The sequence below is a fragment of the Mytilus edulis genome, chromosome 3 (genome assembly GCF_963676685.1).
Source record: "Mytilus edulis chromosome 3, xbMytEdul2.2, whole genome shotgun sequence".
NCBI classification, from domain to species: domain Eukaryota; kingdom Metazoa; phylum Mollusca; class Bivalvia; order Mytilida; family Mytilidae; genus Mytilus; species Mytilus edulis.
In genome coordinates, this window is record NC_092346.1 from 102,456,258 (window position 1) to 102,477,517 (window position 21,260).

A 21,260-nucleotide genomic window follows, 5' to 3' on the forward strand; every position below is an offset into this window, starting at 1 on the left:
AGGAAAAAACTAAAGTTATGATATGGAACTCATCTTTGAATTGCAACCTTTGGAATCAAATGGAAAAGTTTCACATTGGCTCAGAAACATTAGAAACTGTAGAAAATTATAAACATATTGGTATTGATAGAGACTCCCGTGAAGTAGAGGCAACAAGAACAATTATTGGAAATCGTTTAAAAACTGCAAGACAGACTTCATACGCACTTATGGGCTCAGGACTACATGGTTTAAATGGACTTAATCCAGAGGTGTCATGTAAACTTTGGTCGACATATGTGGTTCCACGTTTGTTATTTGGACTTGAAATTGTAAATCTTAGTGCTAAAGATATTTCCCGCTTAGATATCTTTTGTAATAACTTTTTGAAACAAATTCAAAATTTACCTGCTAGAGCCTCCAACGCTGGAGCTTATCTACTTTTAGGTCAATTACCTATTATTGCACTTCTACACAAAAAGATTCTGATAACGTTTGGTACCATTGCCAGAAGTGACTCTGTCGAAAATGATCTTGCTAAGCGTCAACTGTCTACAAAAGGAAAAAACTCTAAAAGCTGGTTTATTAGGGCTGACAAGATTTTGAAACAATATAACTTGCCGTGTGCCTCAGAAGTTTTACTTAAACCAGAGACAAAATACAAGTGGAAAATGAAAGTAAAAAAGTGTATTGATAACTTTTGGTCCGAAAAACTGTTTACTGAAGCCAAATCAAAACCGTCATTACGGTACTTAAATATCAAAAACTGTAAAATTGGTGTTGTTAATTCTATATGGAAAAGTGCTGGTTCAGAACAAATGTGTATACGTAAAGCCTGTTATAAGATCAAAATGTTGTTGGATACATATATTCTACAGTACCACCGTTCAAAATTTTCAAATGGTCAAAAAACTTCAATTTGTCCGCTATGTGAGGAAGGAACTGAACATTTAGAACATTTTCTTGTCGTATGCTCTGCCTTAACAAGTATTAGAGACATTTTTATCTCAAAGCTTTATACAGTTGTTGTACCAAAGATTGGAACTGTTGCATGGACTGACATTTGCGTTAGTAACTCGAAAATGATACAATTAATCTTGGACTGTAGTCGTTTCGAGTGGTATCATGTGTTGGAGAAAAATGACATAAATTTGGTGGAATCAATCACTAGAAGCCTGTGTTACTCGCTCCATGAAAAGCGTAGTGTGCTCCTTGAAAGTAAATAAACATTTAAAAGTTGTAAGGTTTACCAAACTCATAGGCTGTAAATAGATAAAATTGTTTAAAGATAAATGTATAGTGACTGGAAACAGATGTAAATATAAGGCAACAAAATTTTACTGGATGAACTCCAGGTTCTCCTGATAGAGGAGGGATCTACAGAAGGTAACAGGTAACAGGTATTAATACATAAACAAACCGCGACTTGCGATTTGGAACAAGAACGTTTATTAAATAAATGATATGATGAATGGTTCTCCATTTCTTTATGAGAGTACAGTATCAAATATCAGTTTCATAACGGTAAAATATAGAAATACTCCACTTCAGTTCTTGTGACAGAAATAGAATTATCGATCGGCTTTCAGAGAACTCTCGCAAGTTATCAAAATTTGGGAATTCCCTCTGACGTGTTTCTAAATTTATAAAAACACTAAATATAAATACTGTTTAATTCTGATTTTCCGTATTGTTAAAAACACGCATATAAGTCAAGGAAAATATCACACATGAAGGTTATGAGTAAAACATTACAGGAAAGTTGTTTATGTTCAATTGTTTTGCTTGTTTTTACCTTTTAAAGCAAGACAATCATAAGAATCTGAGATGTTGCTGAATGTTTAGAATAAAACGAATGACGTGAGGGAGTGTATCATAGGGTCAATGGTAAAAGTCTACAGATTGCTTGACAGCAATCGTATCCCAAAAATAGTCTAGTGAATATTTTGCATATTAAAGATTAAGGCTGTTGGGGTCCTACTACTCCCTCTATTTCTTTCACAAAATATGCAACTTTTATCCCCTAAATTTGAACATTAGTTTTCTCTATGTCTCAATTTTCATGACAGGGCCTTATACTTCTGACTATATGGTTAAAGGCCATACTGTGACCCTTAATTGCTTTTATCTTGGTCATTTGAACTCTGGCGAAAAGTTGTCTCATTTGCAATCATACAACATATCCTTATCTTTATATCATATCAGAATACTGTCACATGCTGGGCTGAAAACACAATAAGCTGAACACTGCTCTTATGTTCCATGTATAAAATATAATTCATTCTCCCGAAAACAGATATTAGAACTTTAATGTTTTTTTTTTTTATTTTACAGGATATTGAAAAGACAAATTGTTAAATCCTGAGGGAGGATCATCATAGTCTTTCTTCTGTAGCATGGCAAAGAATTTAAATCTGTCTCCCATCTTTTCTGGATTGGTAATCATATCAAATCCTGATATTAAAGTCTTCTTTGTGGCCTGATCCTTATTTTGTAAAAGCATCTGCAAATGAAGATTTAAAAGAGTTAAAATTGCATGACTGCTTTAAACAGATTCTCCTTAAATTTATCTTGTTTTTTTTTTGCGTTTGTGCAAATCATTATATAAAGGGGGGGGGGGGGGGGGGGGGGGGGGGGGGTCTGAGAGGTTTAAAAACATGAAATCCTGAGGTCCCGAATTTAAAAAAAAACAAATCCTGACATCCCAAAATTTGAAAACCGAAATCCAGAGCTTAAATACACCCCATCCTGATGTCCTGAAAAAACCTGCCCCCCCCCCCCCTCCCCCTTCTATATATGCTGTTGAATATTAACCACCAAAAAAAATATCTTAAGAAATTTTCTTTTAATTTATGAAATCTAAAATGAGAAAAATTGGCCCCCTCCATTTTTTTCCACCTCCCTCCTTTCCCTTATTCCCAAAAAAAAAAACTTTCCCTCAAGATATGGTCAGTATCTCAATTCAAATTTCCAATGGAGTTTGCAACAATAACTAACCATTTAAATACATCATAAAAGTTTTAAAATATCAAATGACATACATAGTCATGGCTTAAATTATTATTAATTTATAGTAACTGCTAAAAATAAATTGACAGCTAATCACCTCAAGACAATCATCATTTCTTAATACATAGTTAACAAGCAGTGTAAAGGGAGGTAATCAAACATGGTTCTTGTAATTGATTATGATTACCTCCCTTACACTGCTTTTTTTTAAAATGTCCTTTTAGGTGGCTAACCCCAATAAGGACCCCCGGTAGAATTTTTTTATTTTCACATATATTGTAGATTTTTTTATGCTGAATCCAAAAATGCAAAGAAAAAAGGGGGTTACCAGGCTGGTTTTCCCCTCAAATTGAAGCGAAACGTGCAATTTTGACCCTATTTCCAAACATTTCCACCCTTTTAACAATAGCAGCTTAATCAAATTTAAAGACTTTAAGAACCAAGTCAGTATGATAATTATGTGAAAAAAAAACATTAAAATTTGAAATGTAAACGTTTTAGTATGTTATTTTAGACTTTATCATCCTTTTATTTTCAGATTTATTTCAAAATTTAGCCTTTTCTTATTTCAGTTTAGGGATAAAAATATTGGTTAAATCAGAGACATATATGTGTATATATGTCTCTGGTTAAATCGATTTAATGTCACATTTCACCGGTGGATTTTTAAAAAAAAATGGATATGTCAGAGATATGTTATTTTTTAACATTTTAAGGTAAAATAGAATGGGGGTCACCAGGTTTTTTAAAAAGTTACGAGCTTTTGTTTAACCCCTCCACCCCATGTGGTCTGATTTCAATTAGTCCTAGATTACTCTGACGTCCAACGGCTGTTTTCCCAGACAAGCTGGGGCCGTGGGACGTCAGAGCTCGTCCCATATCAAAAAGTGGATATTTGCCCACCTAGTCCGAGATTACTCTGATGTCCAACGGCTGTTTTGCCAGACAAGCTGGGTCCGTGGGACGCCAGAACTCGTCCCATATCAAAAAGTGGATATTTGCAGGTGAAAAATCGTGGTTGGCTACTAAATGTTAAACATCGATCTCCTATAAAGGAGGTAAAAAAAATATCAATATTTGCATATTTGAGTCTCGAGACCACGAACTCTCTCGTAACTTGTTTGGATTTTAGACTAATAAAATTCTTATTCTTATTCTTATTCTTATTCGTACCTTGACGTCAATTTGAAAGTGAAAGTGAAAATGCAGACGATGGGTCTTCGTGAAATCTGTTAAAATATGGAAAAATAAAGGTTCGCAGGTAGGTGAAACTTACATAAATAAAGAGATAAATGAAAAATGAACAGATTGATGACCGATTTATATAATTCCAAGGCCGTCAGTTGGCACCAGAAGCGACGAAGCAGCGCATCTATTTTTTGGTGGGCAATAGTCCAAGATTACTCTGACGTCCAACGGCTGTTTTGCCAGACAAGATGGGGCCCTGGGACGTCAGAGCTCATCCCATATAAAAAAGTGGATATTTGCCCACCCAAAATAGATGCGCTGCTTAGTCGCTTCTGGTGCCGACTGACGGCAATTATATAAATTGGGCATCAATCTGTTCATTTTTCATTTATCTCTTTATTACATGAGAAAACATAGATTTTGATATAGGAGGCAGTCAAATGTTTTCAGTATCACGAAAAATACAAAGTGGGGGGTTGTCTCAAAATACTCGCCACTGTAAAAAATCACTTCGGCTGAAACCTTGCATTGGCTAAATTTTTGTTCTATATGTACGTATAATCTTTATGGATGGTATCTTATTAAGAGTGGGGTGCGCATATTCGGCCAATTTCCTGAATGAAAAACACGATTTGGAAGAAGTATTTCTTAGTAAATTTTTTACTGATTGCCCCAAATTTTAGTTTTGTACACCTTTAAAATGTCTGCTATTGCCATCTATAATGAAGTTGATTTGAAAAATATTGTTTAAAGCTGCAGTTATTTGGGTTTAAATAGATAAATAAAAACGGTGAATATGTGTCCCCCATTGCCAAAATTTCAGGCAATTTCAAACACCCTTTAATCTAACTTTTCAGATGATTATTTTCAAACAAACACGTTTTCAAGCTTAAGATTATTCTGCATTTGAAGTTATCTTCATATGGAAATATCAGTATACTTCAAAAACATATAGACCTGAACATAAACTATAGAAAACATGGAAAGATATGGCAAAAATGAGCACCCCACTCTATGTGTTTACTTGAACCTAAACTGGCAAGTTGTGAACATGTATACTGGTATAGCCTGTTTTGAAAAATATCTGTGTCAAACAGTCAAAAGAGAAGGGATCATTGTCGATAAAGGATCCAAACATCCCTTTTGTAAATGCTAATAACATGTACATGTAATAAGTAATGTGGGCAACCCAAACAGGGGTCCATGATTCCCACTCCCTCCCCAACTCCTATTTCCCCCCACTTTTCCTCTTTAATTTCCCCCTTAGTCTTACTTCTACTTCCATCATGTCCATCCTATCCCCCTTGTCTCGGACAACAATGCCAATGGACAAAAACATGACAAAATTTGTTTCCCATAACATTCATCCACCCTCCCCCTCTTTTCGATTTCTTGTCCTTTCACCCTGATACTAACATATCCTATAACCCATTTTTCGGGAAATTTCCTGCTTCCTGATCCCTCATTTCCATGTTCCCTTAGTAGGCTTACCACTGTACACCTCCTCCAGGGGTTCAATTAATATTGTTTGTTTGTTTTCTTGAGAATATAATTATATATAAATGGCATAATTTTTAAATTATAGCCCCCTACACTCGGCTATAGTCAGAGGCATGCATTTTTATGGATGGATTCATCTTGATCATAAATTTCATATGGCGAAATAAAAAATATGTGTGTTTCCTTTTCCCTAACTATATGTAACCTATATTTTAAGCTTATTATAAAAAAACCTATACCTACCCTATTTTAACATGTTTAAAAAAAAATTCAAAGATGTAATAGGAAAGTAAGGAAACACAAATATTAATTTATTTGGCACGTCAAATTAAAACATAAATGAAGAAGGGCTTATCTAGTTTACCAAATAACACATACATTTTAGTTGAAAAATTCATTATTGTTTTGTGCTTGGTATTTTAAATACAAAATTTGTGTATCAGGGTACAAGACAACTCAGCATAATTTTGCTTAAAAATGCAAATATAGCTCCGCTGCATTTCAGAATTTTAAGGCAGTGATATAACTTGTTCCTGCTTATATATATATATTTAATTAATTAAAACAAAAACTAAAATCATGTAAAAATTTGGGTATTGTCACTATTACCGTTCTTCAGTTTTGTCCCTTTATAACTTTACATGTATATGCAAGCTGGGGCATACATTCCCCATGTATTTAAAAGTCAATCTTGGTTGATTTTCTGACAGAATTATTCTAATATTTATTTGCAGGCTCCAATTACATGTAAGAGGAAGGAGTGATTTATTGTGAAACATCCTGGAATGTTCAACTTTATTTGGAAATTATTGGCAAGGTACTGAGTCTGGCAAAATTTATGTGTGGTCGTGGTCAGAAGCCAGTATCATCTTGTCTTGCAATTGGGAACTATATGTAAACTGCTGAAACTTGAGAACAACATTAGAAGCCAAGATCAACAATACTTGAAACTATGTCACCATGTATAGAATAATCAAAGTACATGCACTGTCAAAATCCATATGGGAACCAATCTACACTTGGTGTCTATATGCAATGTGTTGTCAGAATCCATGCACTCAAGAAGCCACAGATCAATTATAGTTTGGAAATGTTTGCTTTACTGCTGGCAAAATCCATTAAAAAAAATACAAGATCACAAAAGGACCTACTTTATCTACCTGTCCCAATGATGAATACAGATTATTGAGTCTTGTAAAAAACCCACTGAAGATGCATATTGATTATGATATATAGAAATAATGAAAATATAGGACTGATCAGCTAATGATTGTACATGCATTGTATACATGTCAACAATAACTAGTATATTGAAATTAACAATGTTAATAAATGTCTTATGAATTTGATCCCATATGATATGAGGAATAAAATTCAAAATTGTTTCAAAAAATGAATTTTAAAAGAGCTGTTTTAATTTAATTATTTTGCTCAGCTGTCTGTAGTGAGTTTTTCTGCAAACATGATTCATGATATGCAGTTTTCTTTAATACAGAATGTAGCTAATTTGCATTAATTAAAACATCACAATAATTTCTGAATTTAGAGTATCATAAAGATCCAGATTACTGATCATAAATTCAGATAAATATTGTTTTTTAAAATTAGATATCACTTAAATACAGATTGCAACAAAGATCTCAACCTCATTTCAAATTACAGATTTTTCTCAACCAGTCACAGTGAACAATGGACTTTTGACAGACAAGAATATCATAGTATACAGTATCTGTATACAAGGTATGAAGCATTTAGGTCTTCTAGCATCTGAATGCATGTAAAGACAAGGAAAGTGTGTACTATACAAGCTGTGTAATGAAAAAAGTATGTGTAAAATGTTAAAAATGTGTGTGTGTTACACACAAAAAACCTGTGAGTTGGCAACTATGTTTCAAAACATTCTTTTACTGTAAGTCAAGAAGTCATTATAACATATTTTTTTTTACCTTTAATCTGAGATGAATTCCCATATTCTGAAGAAACTCCCTTTGTGTTATAGGTCCAAATGGTGAAACTAAAACAGATATCATATTGAGTTTACTCTTTTTCCAAAAATAAGAAATACTTTAAAAAATTAATCTTAAATACTTGTATTTCAAATTTTACATCATTTGCATGCATTTACAATTTATCTCAGGTAATATCATACATCAAACCCTAGCTAAAATTACACATAGATTAAAAAATATATAACAAACAGAATAAACATTATAGAAATAATTAAAAACCAATTGTTCAGAGAACAATTGAAGGTCTTTCCACTGAAAACAATGTATTTTAATATGAAAGTTGTAAAATTAAGTTTAAAATGTCATTTCAATCGTCAACTGATAGGTTATTGTACGCTGATTTCAGAAATATATGGTTTCTATACAATATGTTTTAAATAAGGGAGATAATTTGTTACTTCCGGTTTGAAAAATGTTACTTCCGATAATATTTCAATATTAAATTGACACTGATTCCAAAAAGATCTGGTTCTATATACTTTTTTATTAATAAAGTACAAAAAATAGCTACTTCCGATTTACACAAGGTCACTTCCAGTTGTTTTTTTCAAGGTTAAATGGTTTGATACCTTTCGCCAAAAGTCTCATGGCTATATCATGTATAAATATGAGCTGAAAGCAAAGGTCAAAAACTAGAACGTCAAATTAATCCATGACCTTGAGATCAATTTCAAGGTCATAAACCAAGGACCTCAAATCAAAAGACCATAGGTCTTAATTATATTTGGTTAATCAGTTATATCACCATACTCGTATTTTAAAATACAAGAGGGGAGAAAACTCACTTTTACGTTCAACGTACCCTTGCAATCAAAATTTACGTGTTACAAAATGACGCAACTAACAATTTAGAAAAAATAATTTGTCGATATCTTATACGGTTTCTGGAAATTAGTGGAAATAAGTCAAATTCAAAAATTAGCATATGACCTTGACCTTTGACCTTGACCTAATTATTATTTTTTTGGACCAAGGACCTCAAATCAAAAGATCCTTGGTCTTTAGCACTCGTGGTTTACAAGATAGAAATGCATATCACTTATATCAAATGCATAAGGGGAAATAACTCTCATATGGAGCATTCATATCACTTCGGTCAAAATAGGACAAATCATGCGAAGGATATAACGAGCAATTTTGTAAAATAAATTTGTCATAATATTTTACGGTTGCGAAGGAGTTGCGCTAACAAGGAAAACAGTGTTTGGGGAGATAACTCCTACAAAGAAAAGTATTCTTTTACGCAGGGTAAATTTTAAAAGCGCATAAACTGTTCGATATCATATACCAAATATCTAAGCGACATATTGCGAAACAAATGTTTATCGCAAGAACAAAATAAGGCGGAAGAAAAAAAAAAAAAATAATCAGAAGAAAAACAATAGGTCTTTCCACTGAAAACAATGTATTTTAATATGAAAGTTGTAAAATTAAGTTTAAAATGTCATTTCAATCGTCAACTGATAGGTTATTGTACGCTGATTCCAGAAATATATGGTTTCTATACAATATTTTTTAAATAAGGGAGATAATTTGTTACTTTCGGTCGAAAAATGTTACTTCCGATAATATTTGAATATTTAATTGACACTGATTCCAAAAAGATCTGGTTCTATATACTTTTTTATTAATAAAGTACAAAAATAGCTACTTCCGGTTTACACAAGGTCACTTCCAGTTGTTTTTTTCAAGGTTAAATGGTTTGATACCTTTCGCCAAAAGTCTCATGGATATATCATGTATAAATATGAGCTGAAAGCAAAGGTCAAAAACTAGAACGTCAAATTAATCTATGACCTTGAGATCAATTTCAAGGTCATAAACCAAGGACCTCAAATCAAAAGACCATAGGACTTAATTATATTTGGTTAATCAGTTATATCACCATACACGTATTTTTAAATACAAGAGGGGAGAAAACTCACTTTTACGTTCAACGTACCCTTGCAATCAAAATTTACATGTTACGACATGTCGCAACTAACAATTTAGAAAAAATAATTTGTCGATATCTTATACAGTTTCTGGAAATTAGTCGAAATAAGCCAAATTCAAAAAATTGGAATATGACCTTGACCTTTGACCTTGACCTAATTTTTATTTTTTTGGACCAAGGACCTCAAATCAAAAGATCCTTGGTCTTTAGCACTTATGGTTTACAAGATAGAACTGCATATCACTTATATCAAATGCATAAGGGGAAATAACTCTCATATGGAGCGTTCATATCACTTCGGTCAAAATAGGACAAATCATGCGAAGGATATAACGAGCAATTTTGTAAAATAAATTTGTCATAATATTTTACGGTTGCGAAGGAGTTGCGCTAACAAGGAAAACAGTGTTTGGGGAGATAACTCCTACAACGAAAAGTATTCGTTTACGCAGGGTAAATTTCAAAAGCGCATAAACTGTTCGATATCATATACCAAATATCTAAGCGACATATTGCGAAACAAATGTTTATCGCAAGAACAAAATTAGGCGGAAGAAAAAAAAAAAAATAAAAATAATCAGAAGAAAAACAATAGGTCTTTCCACAGAAAAGTGGAAAGACCTAATAAGTAACTTACTTGCTTCAGTTGATAGGCAAAGATGACGGAAAAATGAGAAGTCTACATCTGCTGTTAAATCAGCTGTTCCCGGGTCACATAAAACATCATGTAGTCTATGCTGCTTAAAACTCTAAAATACAATTAACAGTAATGAAAAGTTGCAGATAACATTCAATTAATGGGAGATAATCCTATCAAAATACTGGATTATCTCCCCATATATTTTTCTCGCAGTTTACAGAAATTTCTAACATCTGCTTTGCAACGCTGCATAATAAGGCAGCAATTGGTGGGTCATATTATCGTGTGTATATGGCAATAAATACCTCTGTCTAAGTACTTCAAAACATTATTGCAGAGCAGAGTCAAACATAATAATTATAATCTGTTTTCTCCCCATCCCCCCCTAAAATACTCTTGTATAAATATTCACTTACTCTTAAGGTATCTGTTTTATCCCCATCATGACCATAGTCAGCAATTAAAGCACAACATCCATTTTGTTTAATTCTCTCAGCAATTTGTAGAATGATCACACCTGAGTATGGAGCTACTTCTATATGTTCTCTCCGATCAGCTGGTCTGATATGCTAAAAAATATCATATACAGTTTAACAATAATTGTATATGAAAACATAATTTCCTGTAAAACTTAAAAAGAAAGTTTAAACTGCATACTTAAAATAATACTGATTCATCTGTCATGCAATATTTGTTAAATAGTTTCTTGGTTTATGTGTTGTTGGGTTGCAGTCTTGTTGACTTATAGACAATATCTTCTTTTATTTATATAGTTAAATCATTTCTACAACCTAACTATATTGAAGGCACCATAATGTTAATTCCAAAACATTATCTAATAACACAATAAACTTTCACAATTTTTATCCAAGATTTAAAAGGTTTTGAGCAGACATACTGCATTATGAGAATATGTTTCACTGCCAAGTTTCACCAAATACTTCTACAATGTTCTCTCTTGTTTGATCACTTTCAATACAATGTTCTTATAAAAAGATTTAATTACCCTTAAATATCCAGTCGAGTTGAGAGTTGCTCCTTGATTGATCTAAAGGAGACATCAAAATACCATGTTCTATTATTGAGAAAAATGCAACAGGATTATAATTTAAACTTGCATTTTGATTTTTTATATGAGTTAAACCATCTTCGCTAGCCAAGGGTTAGGATTCCACTCCCGTTCTCTTCACCCTTGGCGGATTGAGATAAAATTTCAGAGACACAAGGTAAGGATTTTTATTGGTTGCAGTAGAAACTCGCTGCATCCAATCAAAAAGTGCCTATAACATGATCACGTGTAGATGTAGAAAGTGTTTGTAAACAATTGCCACATGTTTATTGTGCAACAAGTCTTTACATCACTAAACATACGACTATATTTAGTGACAACTTGAATGTTTTTAATCAACTTATAGAAGTTCCTGTGTATGTTTCATGCACAAATGCATGAATGTTGACATATATTTTTGTTTCCGGCTTTACCAAGTGTGTAGAATCTGGATGCTACCGTGTTTTTACCTCCAAATCGAAGAGTTCAAGTGCTACCATTGGTCAAGAATAATGCATTAGGAATGGGTGTGACTTTAATATTCTGATAGATGATTTCACAAATGTTAGCTCAATCTTCCAAGGGTGAAGAGAACAGGAGTGGATCGTAACACTTGGCTAGCCAAGATGGAATTGAACAGGATTTTCTCAATATCACCAAAAATAAAAACACATTTTAGTCTAAAATGACAAAATTGCAATAAATGCACACAATAATTTCTGAATCAACAGTATCCAGTAGAGTTGGGAGTTGCTCCATGGTCCATCTAAAGGAGACATCAAAATACCATGTTCTCTTAACATATTATACTTACCCTTAAATATCCCGTTGAGTTTGGAGTTGCACCAGGAGACAATACATATCTAAACTGGTTTGTTGACTCTGTAACAGGATTTATATCTATCATAACTTCACACCAACCTTTCTCTGCAGTCTTCTGTTGTAAAAATATATTAGTTAATAGTCAAAATAATAGTATGCAGAAAAGGGATTACAAGTCATTCATACTTTACCAGGTTACCAAAATTAAGTTCTCACGATTGATGTAAAAAATTTATAATAAAATGAAAAGACAAAACTTGTCCTCCTAGAAATCATGAAATTTAAAACCTGCAAAAGTAAAACTTATTTTCAGTCATATTATTTTGTTTTGTCCATATCATTGGTAAAGAGCAATGTGTTATTTTACTGATCTTTATTGTCTCTTTTTCTGTATATTTTTATGCCAGTTACCAGATAATAGAGATGATAAATTACAAGACTAATATAACCCAACTTCATGTCAAATGTCCTTGTCCAAAGACAGGAACCTTATTAAGGATTGTTGTTTCTCAATGTTATGAAAATCATATCTTGACCTCTAAATGTCCATTTTTTTTTATTTATTTTTTTTGGTTGCTGTTTTAGGTGACATTTACCCCTCCTATCCTTTCAATCACACTATTATATCATTACATCATACTATTTGATCTTACCTGAAATTTACATATAGGAAGAGCATCAAAGAACTCGTGAGCCAGGTATAAAGAATGTTCTGATGGTACATCATGAAGTAATTTATACCAATAGGCATTTATCCCATACTTTGTTTTACACTGATAATAATGTTTAGATATCTTCTCACTAGAATCAGGAGTTTCTAAACCACTTGAATTATATCCATCTGTTAGCCTTGATGACTGTTCACTTGTCAATTTTTCTCCTGTTAATTTTTCTATCTGTATCTGAGCTAAAACTGGACTGATTTCCACCATATGTAACGACACTGATTCATTAATTTCTGGAAAGTTTTTAAAGACCTTAAAATATATGTGCAATTATATATATATATGTATCTTTCTACAATGGACTATATATCTAAGGGCATTAATATATTAAACATACCTCTTCTCCAAGAAATAACTTACTATTTCACTTTTAGTATTTTGAAATGTTAATTATCTTTAACTAATAGTATTTATTGAATAACTATTCAACATGGCAAGTAATTATTGAATAACTTTTCAACATGGCAAGTAATTATTGAATAACTATTTAACATGTTCAAAGAATCTAAATATGGAAAAATATTCAACTAGTGAATGAATGACACATTAGTTAATTATCAGGTTGTTTGGTCTAGCGTAATATTTTTCTAAAATTTTCATTCTTTGATTAGTTATTCTTTTATAATTTTACTATACTGACCATGTGCTTTTTAATGGAAATAAAGTAGAAAATACAAGGAACTATATCTTTTTCTAAACTTTCCCAATTTTCCTTAACAATGTCTTGACACCCATTGTTGTATGTCGTCAGAGGAGTGAAATTCATTCATTCATCATGACCTGTATTGAGGGGGAGGACAGGGGGTACCCTTCTCCCTTCTCCCACCCCTCTTCTCCTTTCTCCTACCCCCATTCTCCTTTCTCCCATTAGAATAAAACATCTCCTTTTGAGATAAATTAAAAAAAATTCTCCTTTCTCCTTTCTCAAACTTTTTCTCCTTTCTCCCAGCCTTCCTCTCCTTTCTCCTACCCCCTTTCTCCTTTCTCCCACCCCCCTTCTCCTTTCTCCTACCCCCTTTCTCCCTGTCTCCCTTACCCCTGTCCTCCCCCTCTGTATTCAACGGCTCATGACATTGTGTTACAATCTAAACATATTCTGTCTAAATATCATCTGGGAACCAGAAAAATAATAAATCTAACAAGAATGTGTCCATAGTAGATGGATGCCCCACTCACATGATCATTTTCTATGTTCAGTTGACCCTGAAATTGGGGTCAAAGCTGTAATTATGCATTAAATTAGAAAGATCATATCAAAGGGAACATGTGCATTAAGTTTCAAGTGATTGGACTTCAACTTCATCAAAAACTTCTTGACCAAAAACCTGAAGAGGGACAGACGAATTTTCTATGTTCAGTGGACCATGAAATTGGGGTCAAAACTTTAATTGGGCATTAAAATTAGAAAGATCATATCATAGGGAACATTTGTACTCTTCCAAGTGGACTGGACTTCAACATCATCAAAAAACACCTCAACCAAAAACTTTAACCTGAAGCAGGACAGATGGATGAACGGACACGGACAAACAAACAGACAGATGAACAAACAGATGCCCCTAGGTGGGGCATAGAAATAGTTAAGGGGTATAACTATCGAACAGTTAATACCAAAACAGTCAAAATTGAAATGACTATTACAATAATTTATTGGCATAGCTCTAGAATAATAACTACCTTAAATGTCAAATATGGCACTTGAACTTTTAAAGTGCAGAACATTGTGTTCAAATTTAAAACAGATTTAGTCTAGCCATTTTTAACTGGTTTTACTATAAACTACATGCTGCTAATAATACCACCCATAAAGGGGCATTTTGTGTACATATCACTGTGTTTTAGGTACACTGAAAGCAGATAAGCTGTGAATTAGAGAATGTATCTCATGGTATAGCATTCCAAGGGATGCTCTGATGTGCAGTTCACAAGAAAAAAGCCCCAGAAATGTCAAACATATGGACGGATTGACAGACATGGCTTAAATAGTATGCAGCTTCTTTTGGAAAAAATACCATCCAGAAATCAAACTAGAGATAGACTGTCAGGCAGGTAGTACATGAAGATAAAATTTAATCCTAAGTACATACTCTGAGTACATCATCAGCCAATGTCCCCCTTCCTGGACCTAACTCTACAAGCTGGACAGGAGATGGTGACTTGTTCTTCATCCATTCATCTACAAACCAAATACCAATCATCTAAAAAAAAGACTAACTGTACAATTATACTGATTTACTCAACATCATAATTTAGCTTGATCCTGTGTAGGTTTGTTGTAGTATATGTCAAAAACTTGCTATAAAAATTATGATATTCTACTAGAATTCAGTAATACCAGAATAGGGATATTCTTCACATTACATGTGAGCATAGTAATTAAGTAAGGTTGCAATTTGATATTTGATTTAGAATTGAGAATAATGAGAATTAGAAGATAGTGGACAATTTTTTGACAAACAAATGGCTGTTATGTTTTTCTTTTACTGTTTTTTTTTTAGAGGAATCAGTTGAGCCACTGTCTGAATCAGCACCTATTTGGTATCATGAATCACTTTCCTTCATGAATACAGTCTATCATAAGTTACTATGACAATAATCTATTAAAGATGTAGTGACTTCAAAATCAATGTGTGACCATGTATCCAAGTAAGGTTGCAATCTGATATAAAGTTTTATTTAACATGCAGAGATGACAGACAGACTGATGAACAATCAAACAGTTTAAAACTATAAACAAAGGTTACTTTAAAGTTAGGGTTACATTAAATGTTATTTCAATTATTGAGGTCAATATAAACTAATGCTTATGAAATCGTATCAAATTTTTCTATTTTTCAAAAGTGATATTTATACCTCTCCAAACATCTGACTGATTTCAGGTGATGTTATAAAGTCTCCTTCTTGTCCAAATACATCCCTTGTCATATAATATCCCTGTAATAGAAATCATCACAATAATCAAGAGTTGTCATTGACAGACAGGCAAAGTTAATATATCAAAAGTTTTACATTGTAGAAAGCATGGTATTGTCCATCTTTATCCATGGTATTTAACATGTTTAACCTCTATCTAGAAGTTCTGTGATAACAAGTGAAACTGCAAGCTACTGCTCACTGATGATACCCCCACCCAAATGTTTAAGTGTTTGGTAAACAGGAAGCGATTTAGTGATAAATCTGAAAACGCATCACAGCAGGTATAGCTGACTTATATAAACCCTGATAGTTTTTTCACAAATCCGTATGATGTAGTTCCTGAGAATGATGCAACGAAAAATATGCAACATTTCAGGGGGGAAAAACTCCAAAATAGGTGAATAGATTTTTCAAAAATTTTGAGACTAGATTTATATAGAACTGAATGCTGCCCATTTTAACCTTGTCATTTTATCTTTATTTGCTATATTTGTTTTAATAAAATAAGCCAATACTACAGTTAGACATCTATATTCTGTTTATGAACAGGTCGGCAATGTCAGTGGATCAACTAGGAGAAAGATCATAAAATTTACAGAAGACATGCTATAGATGAAGCAGACAAATCAGCGTTAAAATCTATCAAGCAGTTTCAGAGGAGAAAGTTTTAAAGAAAAGTTTATAGACAGTGGATGGATGCAAAATGTTGGCAAAAAGCTCACAAAACCCAACAGGCCATGTTAGCTAATTTAAATAGAAATTCGAAACATTAAATGTTTTTAAAATAATTTCAGTTCCCTTTCATTCATATATAAAATCATTACATCATGTTCAACCATTGTCCTTCACAAATGAACATCATTTCCTATATAACATAGTGCGACTGTCACGTATTATTGCCATTGATGTTGTGTATAAGACATTTATCTCCAAAGTTATAAAACCAATGAGAACATATAATTACAGGGGAATATAATATCTCGTACAGCTACTTACATCCTTCATTTGGACTTTATTGGATAGTTGTCTCATTGGCAACTATACCACTTATCCTTATTATTTATCATGTCTCATTGGCAACTATACCACATATCCTTATTATTTATCAATACCTCTGATGGACTGGTAAGAACTTCTCTCATGTAATCAGCAACTGTAAGGGGACCTGTTGCCTTGATTTTATTCATCAAGCCCTTCATTATTTTATTTTCCTTCAGCTTTGTGCAGTAACTTCTTCCATGTTTGAATAATCCTAAGCCTGTAATACATGAAAAGTTAGAATTATGATCTGATTAACAGAAGATATTTGTAAACTACACTTTATTTTCCTGTGGATTCATTTTAAATCGTGGAATATCAATTTGCATGGATTTCCTTGGTTTAGACGAAACCACAAATTGAAATGTTCAACCAAATACAAATGTTCTATATTCTTGTATGTATAAATTGACAAAACCACGAAATTAAATATCCACAAAAATGCAATGTTTACTGAATCTAAGAAATTTGATACCCACAAAAATAAATGAATCCACAGTATTAGCCATTTGATATTTTTTGTTGCAATGGAAAATAGTATATCTAAGTGATGTTTGTTGGTTTGCTGTCTTATTTACAATAACCCTCAGTCCCTTTTCATTCATACCAATGTTTCATTCCAATGATGTGTAAAGGACATCTTTGGAGAGAAAGAGAACTACAATTATATCACATCTCCTAGTTCTCATATTAACCAACTATTTTAACTTATCCTATCATAAAGTTTAGGTTGAGCTACATGTAGCTATCAAACCAGGTTTAACCCATCATTTTACTATTTGGTTTAATTACTGTTGGGGGCAGATTCAGGATTTTTAAAAATGACCACTGTTCATTATTATAAAAAAGGCTAAATGTAGTACTACATACTACATAAATGACAATATCAAGTACAACTAAAAAATAAAAGTACCAGTATCTATCTATCTATCATAAGGGCATGATATATAAATGACAATCTTTTCAGCGAAAAACATAATTCGCAAAACAGCCAATCCCATCTCATGCTGTAACTTAGTCAGTTAGTATAAACAATTATGTGGCATTTTGAAAACTGAAGTAAATAAGGTATATGACCCCTTCTGTGGCCTGTCAATTACAAACTTTTCAAACTGCAATAGTATCAAAACAGCAAAAATAATGAATAATAAAGATGAACCAAATTGTACATATACATGTATCAAGGGGAAACCTCATGCAAAGCATTAATATTTTTAGTTTAATTGCATTTAGTAGAAAAAGAGAATTTGGTGAAAATAAAACCTAGATTTTTGTAGACTTTAATACTAAGATTTTTGTTATAAAATTTTAAACATAGATTACTAACTTGTTTTTCTATGATCAGCTAGTGTTTATTGTTTACAAAAAGTCATAAACAACTTTTAAATTCCAAAACACCTTGTGCTGAGTCATTAAAGGGTGTACTTGAATTGATCCATATTTATATTTGTTTTAACCAATATCTAAATTTATAAACTAGTTTTAAAGAAATTATTGCTAGCACTGCATGCAATAATCCTCTATCAAGCATCGAATTGCCAATTATGAGGTTACGAGGGGGAAGGCTGTGGATTTTCTATAAAATTTCCATATGTTTTAAAGTATTGAATCAACACAAGGGTACATAGTCCTTAAGGCATCATAGAAAATAATATGGTTTAGTTGACTATATCCTCAGCAACACTATTAACAGACATGATCAGAGATATTCAGTGTTAATGATTCACTTTTAATTATATGAATAATATCATCAATATCAATTTATCTTCAGTAAACAAAATTCCCAAACAGAAATGACCCTGTAAATACTAAATATATACTATTGCGTCCCAATACACAGTGTGTAATTTTACTGAATGTCAAGGATGACATATTACTGAGATGGTCCCTTCTGCCTGTGGTTATGTTACGGTTATTGTTTAGATCCTTTCAAGTAATGCCACGTTCGTTTTTAAAATATTTATCCGCAATGAAAAATATTGTAGTATTCAAGAAATTAAAGTTAAATATCATTTGCTTTGTGATAATATAACATATATTGTGTGTCATCGAGTTTTTATATATTGAAATGATTATTGAAACTTTTCATAATAGAAGAACTATATTTTGGTGGAATATCATCCGCCGAGGTGTTGCAGGTCACCAAAATAAACACGGGAAACACAAATCATGTGAAGTTTCGTGAAAAGTGTTATTTAATATGAAGCTTGTCATACTTTTGAACATTTTATTTTTACATGAGTTTGTAGCGATAAATTATAGTAGTGGCCCTGTCAGTGGTAATTCAGAGGGATGTTTTTGTAAGGTAAGACATTTAGACACTGTTGAGTGTTGTTTTGTTTCTTCTTCTTCTTCCAGGTAAGGAACCGGATTCATTGCTGAATGTTAATGGTTCCGCGCGAAAACTTTACGCAGTGTCGGGCAACACAGAAAGATTTCTCTTGGCTATTTACAAATTACATTTAAAACGTTCGCAGAAAAATATACAATTAAAATTATTTACAACTGGTTTTCCTACTTCCTTTCAGAGCATGCCTTCAGGGCAGCTCTGAATCCCTCAACGGTGTTGGTCGCTGTAACTGTTGTTGGTAGGTTGTTCCAGTCCCTGATTGTCCTCGGGAAGAAAGATTGGCCGTAGGTGTCTGTACTTGTTCTTTCTTGGAAGAAGCGGTTTTTACCTCTGGTCCGGTTATCATTCGGCGTCAAATATTGGTGACGGTCTATATCTATAAGTTCATGCTGGATCTTGAATAGCATGCACAATCTATTTGTTTTCCTCCGTTCTTCGAGGCTTTCCCACTTTAGATTTTTAACCATATTTGTGACACAGCCAGGTGTTCGGTCTGTGTAGTTGTTATTCACAAATCGTGCAGCTCTTTTCTGAACCTGTTCAATTGCCTTGATTTTATTTTGAGCGGTTGGGTCCCATACTGTGCTTGCATATTCCACTGCAGGTCTTACCATGGACACATATGCAGCTGCCTTTACCGGTTTTGTACAGCCTTTGAGGTTTCTACGTATAAACCCCAAAGTTCTGTTTCCTTTGCCTACTGTATTGTCTATGTGTTTATCCCATGTTAGGTTGTTACTGATGGTTACTCCAAGATATTTACTTGCTTACTCTGTGTCTAGAGTATGACCGTGAAGATGGTACGATGTTTGTTTTTCTTTTAAGTTCTATACTATAGTTTTACAAATTACAGTACATGTTTATAGTTGTCTAATATAAGGATGATGATTACTTAATGTTGCTTGCAAGGACATAAATTATTCTCCCAGAAAAGAAAAATAAGGGAATTCAGGAAGCTGTCAACTATTCTGGGAAAGAGGAGAACTTAAATTACCATTCTTCTTCTATACGTAAATCCTTCCAATTATGGAACACCTCCTTAGAAAGGATATCATCCAGACGGGAGTTAATTAAAATTTATACACTAAAAATTTTCCCCAAATAACTTTAAAATTTTAAATTCACTGTACACGGATAAAATCTAAAATATTTAAGGACTGATAACATAATTTACACAATAAAAGGTAAAAATATCTAGGCCCTATCAATATTTATTTATAATATTTACTGTACACAACTAAATTTACTCTTGAGTACAGACAACCCAAGCCTGGTCATCTGGAAAAAAATTAAGGCATAGCATGCATGCCCTACATTTGTAGATAAATAAATTTCAAATGTATTGTATGATTTAGAAAATTCAAAACTAAACTGGTTTTTGCAGTGTGCTTTTTTTTTGCCCCTGCCAAAGATGGTAAAATTTACAAACTGGTGTGTTTCACTAGATATGGTCCACTCAGGTACACATTTTAAATTGCCAATTATTGTCGGGTATCTATTGTTCATGTCAATCAATACCATGAATACAGGTCACTTCGATTATTACCTGTGGGGAAGTTCTCAAACCACTTTCCCAACTTAGTTTATTTTGGCACTTTCAGGGGGAATGAAAAAAAGTGCACTGCAAAATTCTGTTAAGCTTATATTTTTTTCTAAAACATGAAACATATTCAAAATTTATCTATCCAGAGCAGGTCATGCTATGCTTTTAAGCTTTTCAAGATGCACAGGTTTGTCTGTACACAGAGTAAATTTTGTGAGGAAAATGTAGCCATTTTAGCACCTTTAGCCAACAAAAAGACATTACAATTAAAATATATATCCCACCATAAGCCTCAGTAAAAATCAGTCACCCAAAACAAAAGTGACATCCTAAACAACAAACACAATATTAATATTTAATAACAGTATCAATAAAATTGAAAATGGAAATGGGGAATGTTCTTCTCAAGTTAAAAGAACGACCCATAATGGTTTACTTTTATAAATTGTTATTTGGATGGAGAGTTGTCTCATTGGCACTCACACCACATCTTCCTATATCTACCAATAAAATCTCCATTTTTTTTCTATAAAACATTAAATAGTGTGTACAGTTTC

At 32.7% G+C, this 21,260-nt stretch overlaps 2 protein-coding genes across 7 annotated transcripts in view; one reads left to right on the forward strand and one right to left on the reverse strand.

Moving 5' to 3' along the window:
* Positions 1-2,271: 2,271 nt before the first annotated feature.
* Positions 2,272-18,763, reverse strand: LOC139518027 (protein arginine methyltransferase NDUFAF7, mitochondrial-like). Its single transcript, XM_071309668.1, has 10 exons — positions 18,631-18,763; positions 16,885-17,030; positions 15,710-15,790; positions 14,944-15,054; positions 12,785-13,108; positions 12,124-12,246; positions 10,678-10,830; positions 10,259-10,370; positions 7,623-7,690; positions 2,272-2,482 (listed from the first exon to the last, which is right to left on the reverse strand). The coding sequence occupies exons 1-10, from the start codon at positions 18,680-18,682 to the stop codon at positions 2,303-2,305; spliced, it is 1,350 nt and encodes a 449-aa protein (XP_071165769.1). The 5' UTR covers positions 18,683-18,763; the 3' UTR covers positions 2,272-2,302.
* The window catches only part of LOC139518026 (ERO1-like protein alpha), a 41,733-nt gene continuing 39,226 nt past the window's right edge, over positions 18,754-21,260 (forward strand). For 3 of the 6 annotated variants that reach the window (XM_071309666.1, XM_071309661.1, XM_071309667.1), the window contains exon 1: positions 18,915-19,115. In XM_071309666.1, the coding sequence (XP_071165767.1) occupies positions 19,011-19,115 (105 nt within the window). In that variant the 5' untranslated portion in view covers positions 18,915-19,010. Of the gene's footprint in view, positions 19,116-21,260 lie in introns of all 6 variants that reach the window. The other 3 variants (XM_071309664.1, XM_071309663.1, XM_071309665.1) reach the window with 2 other exon arrangements.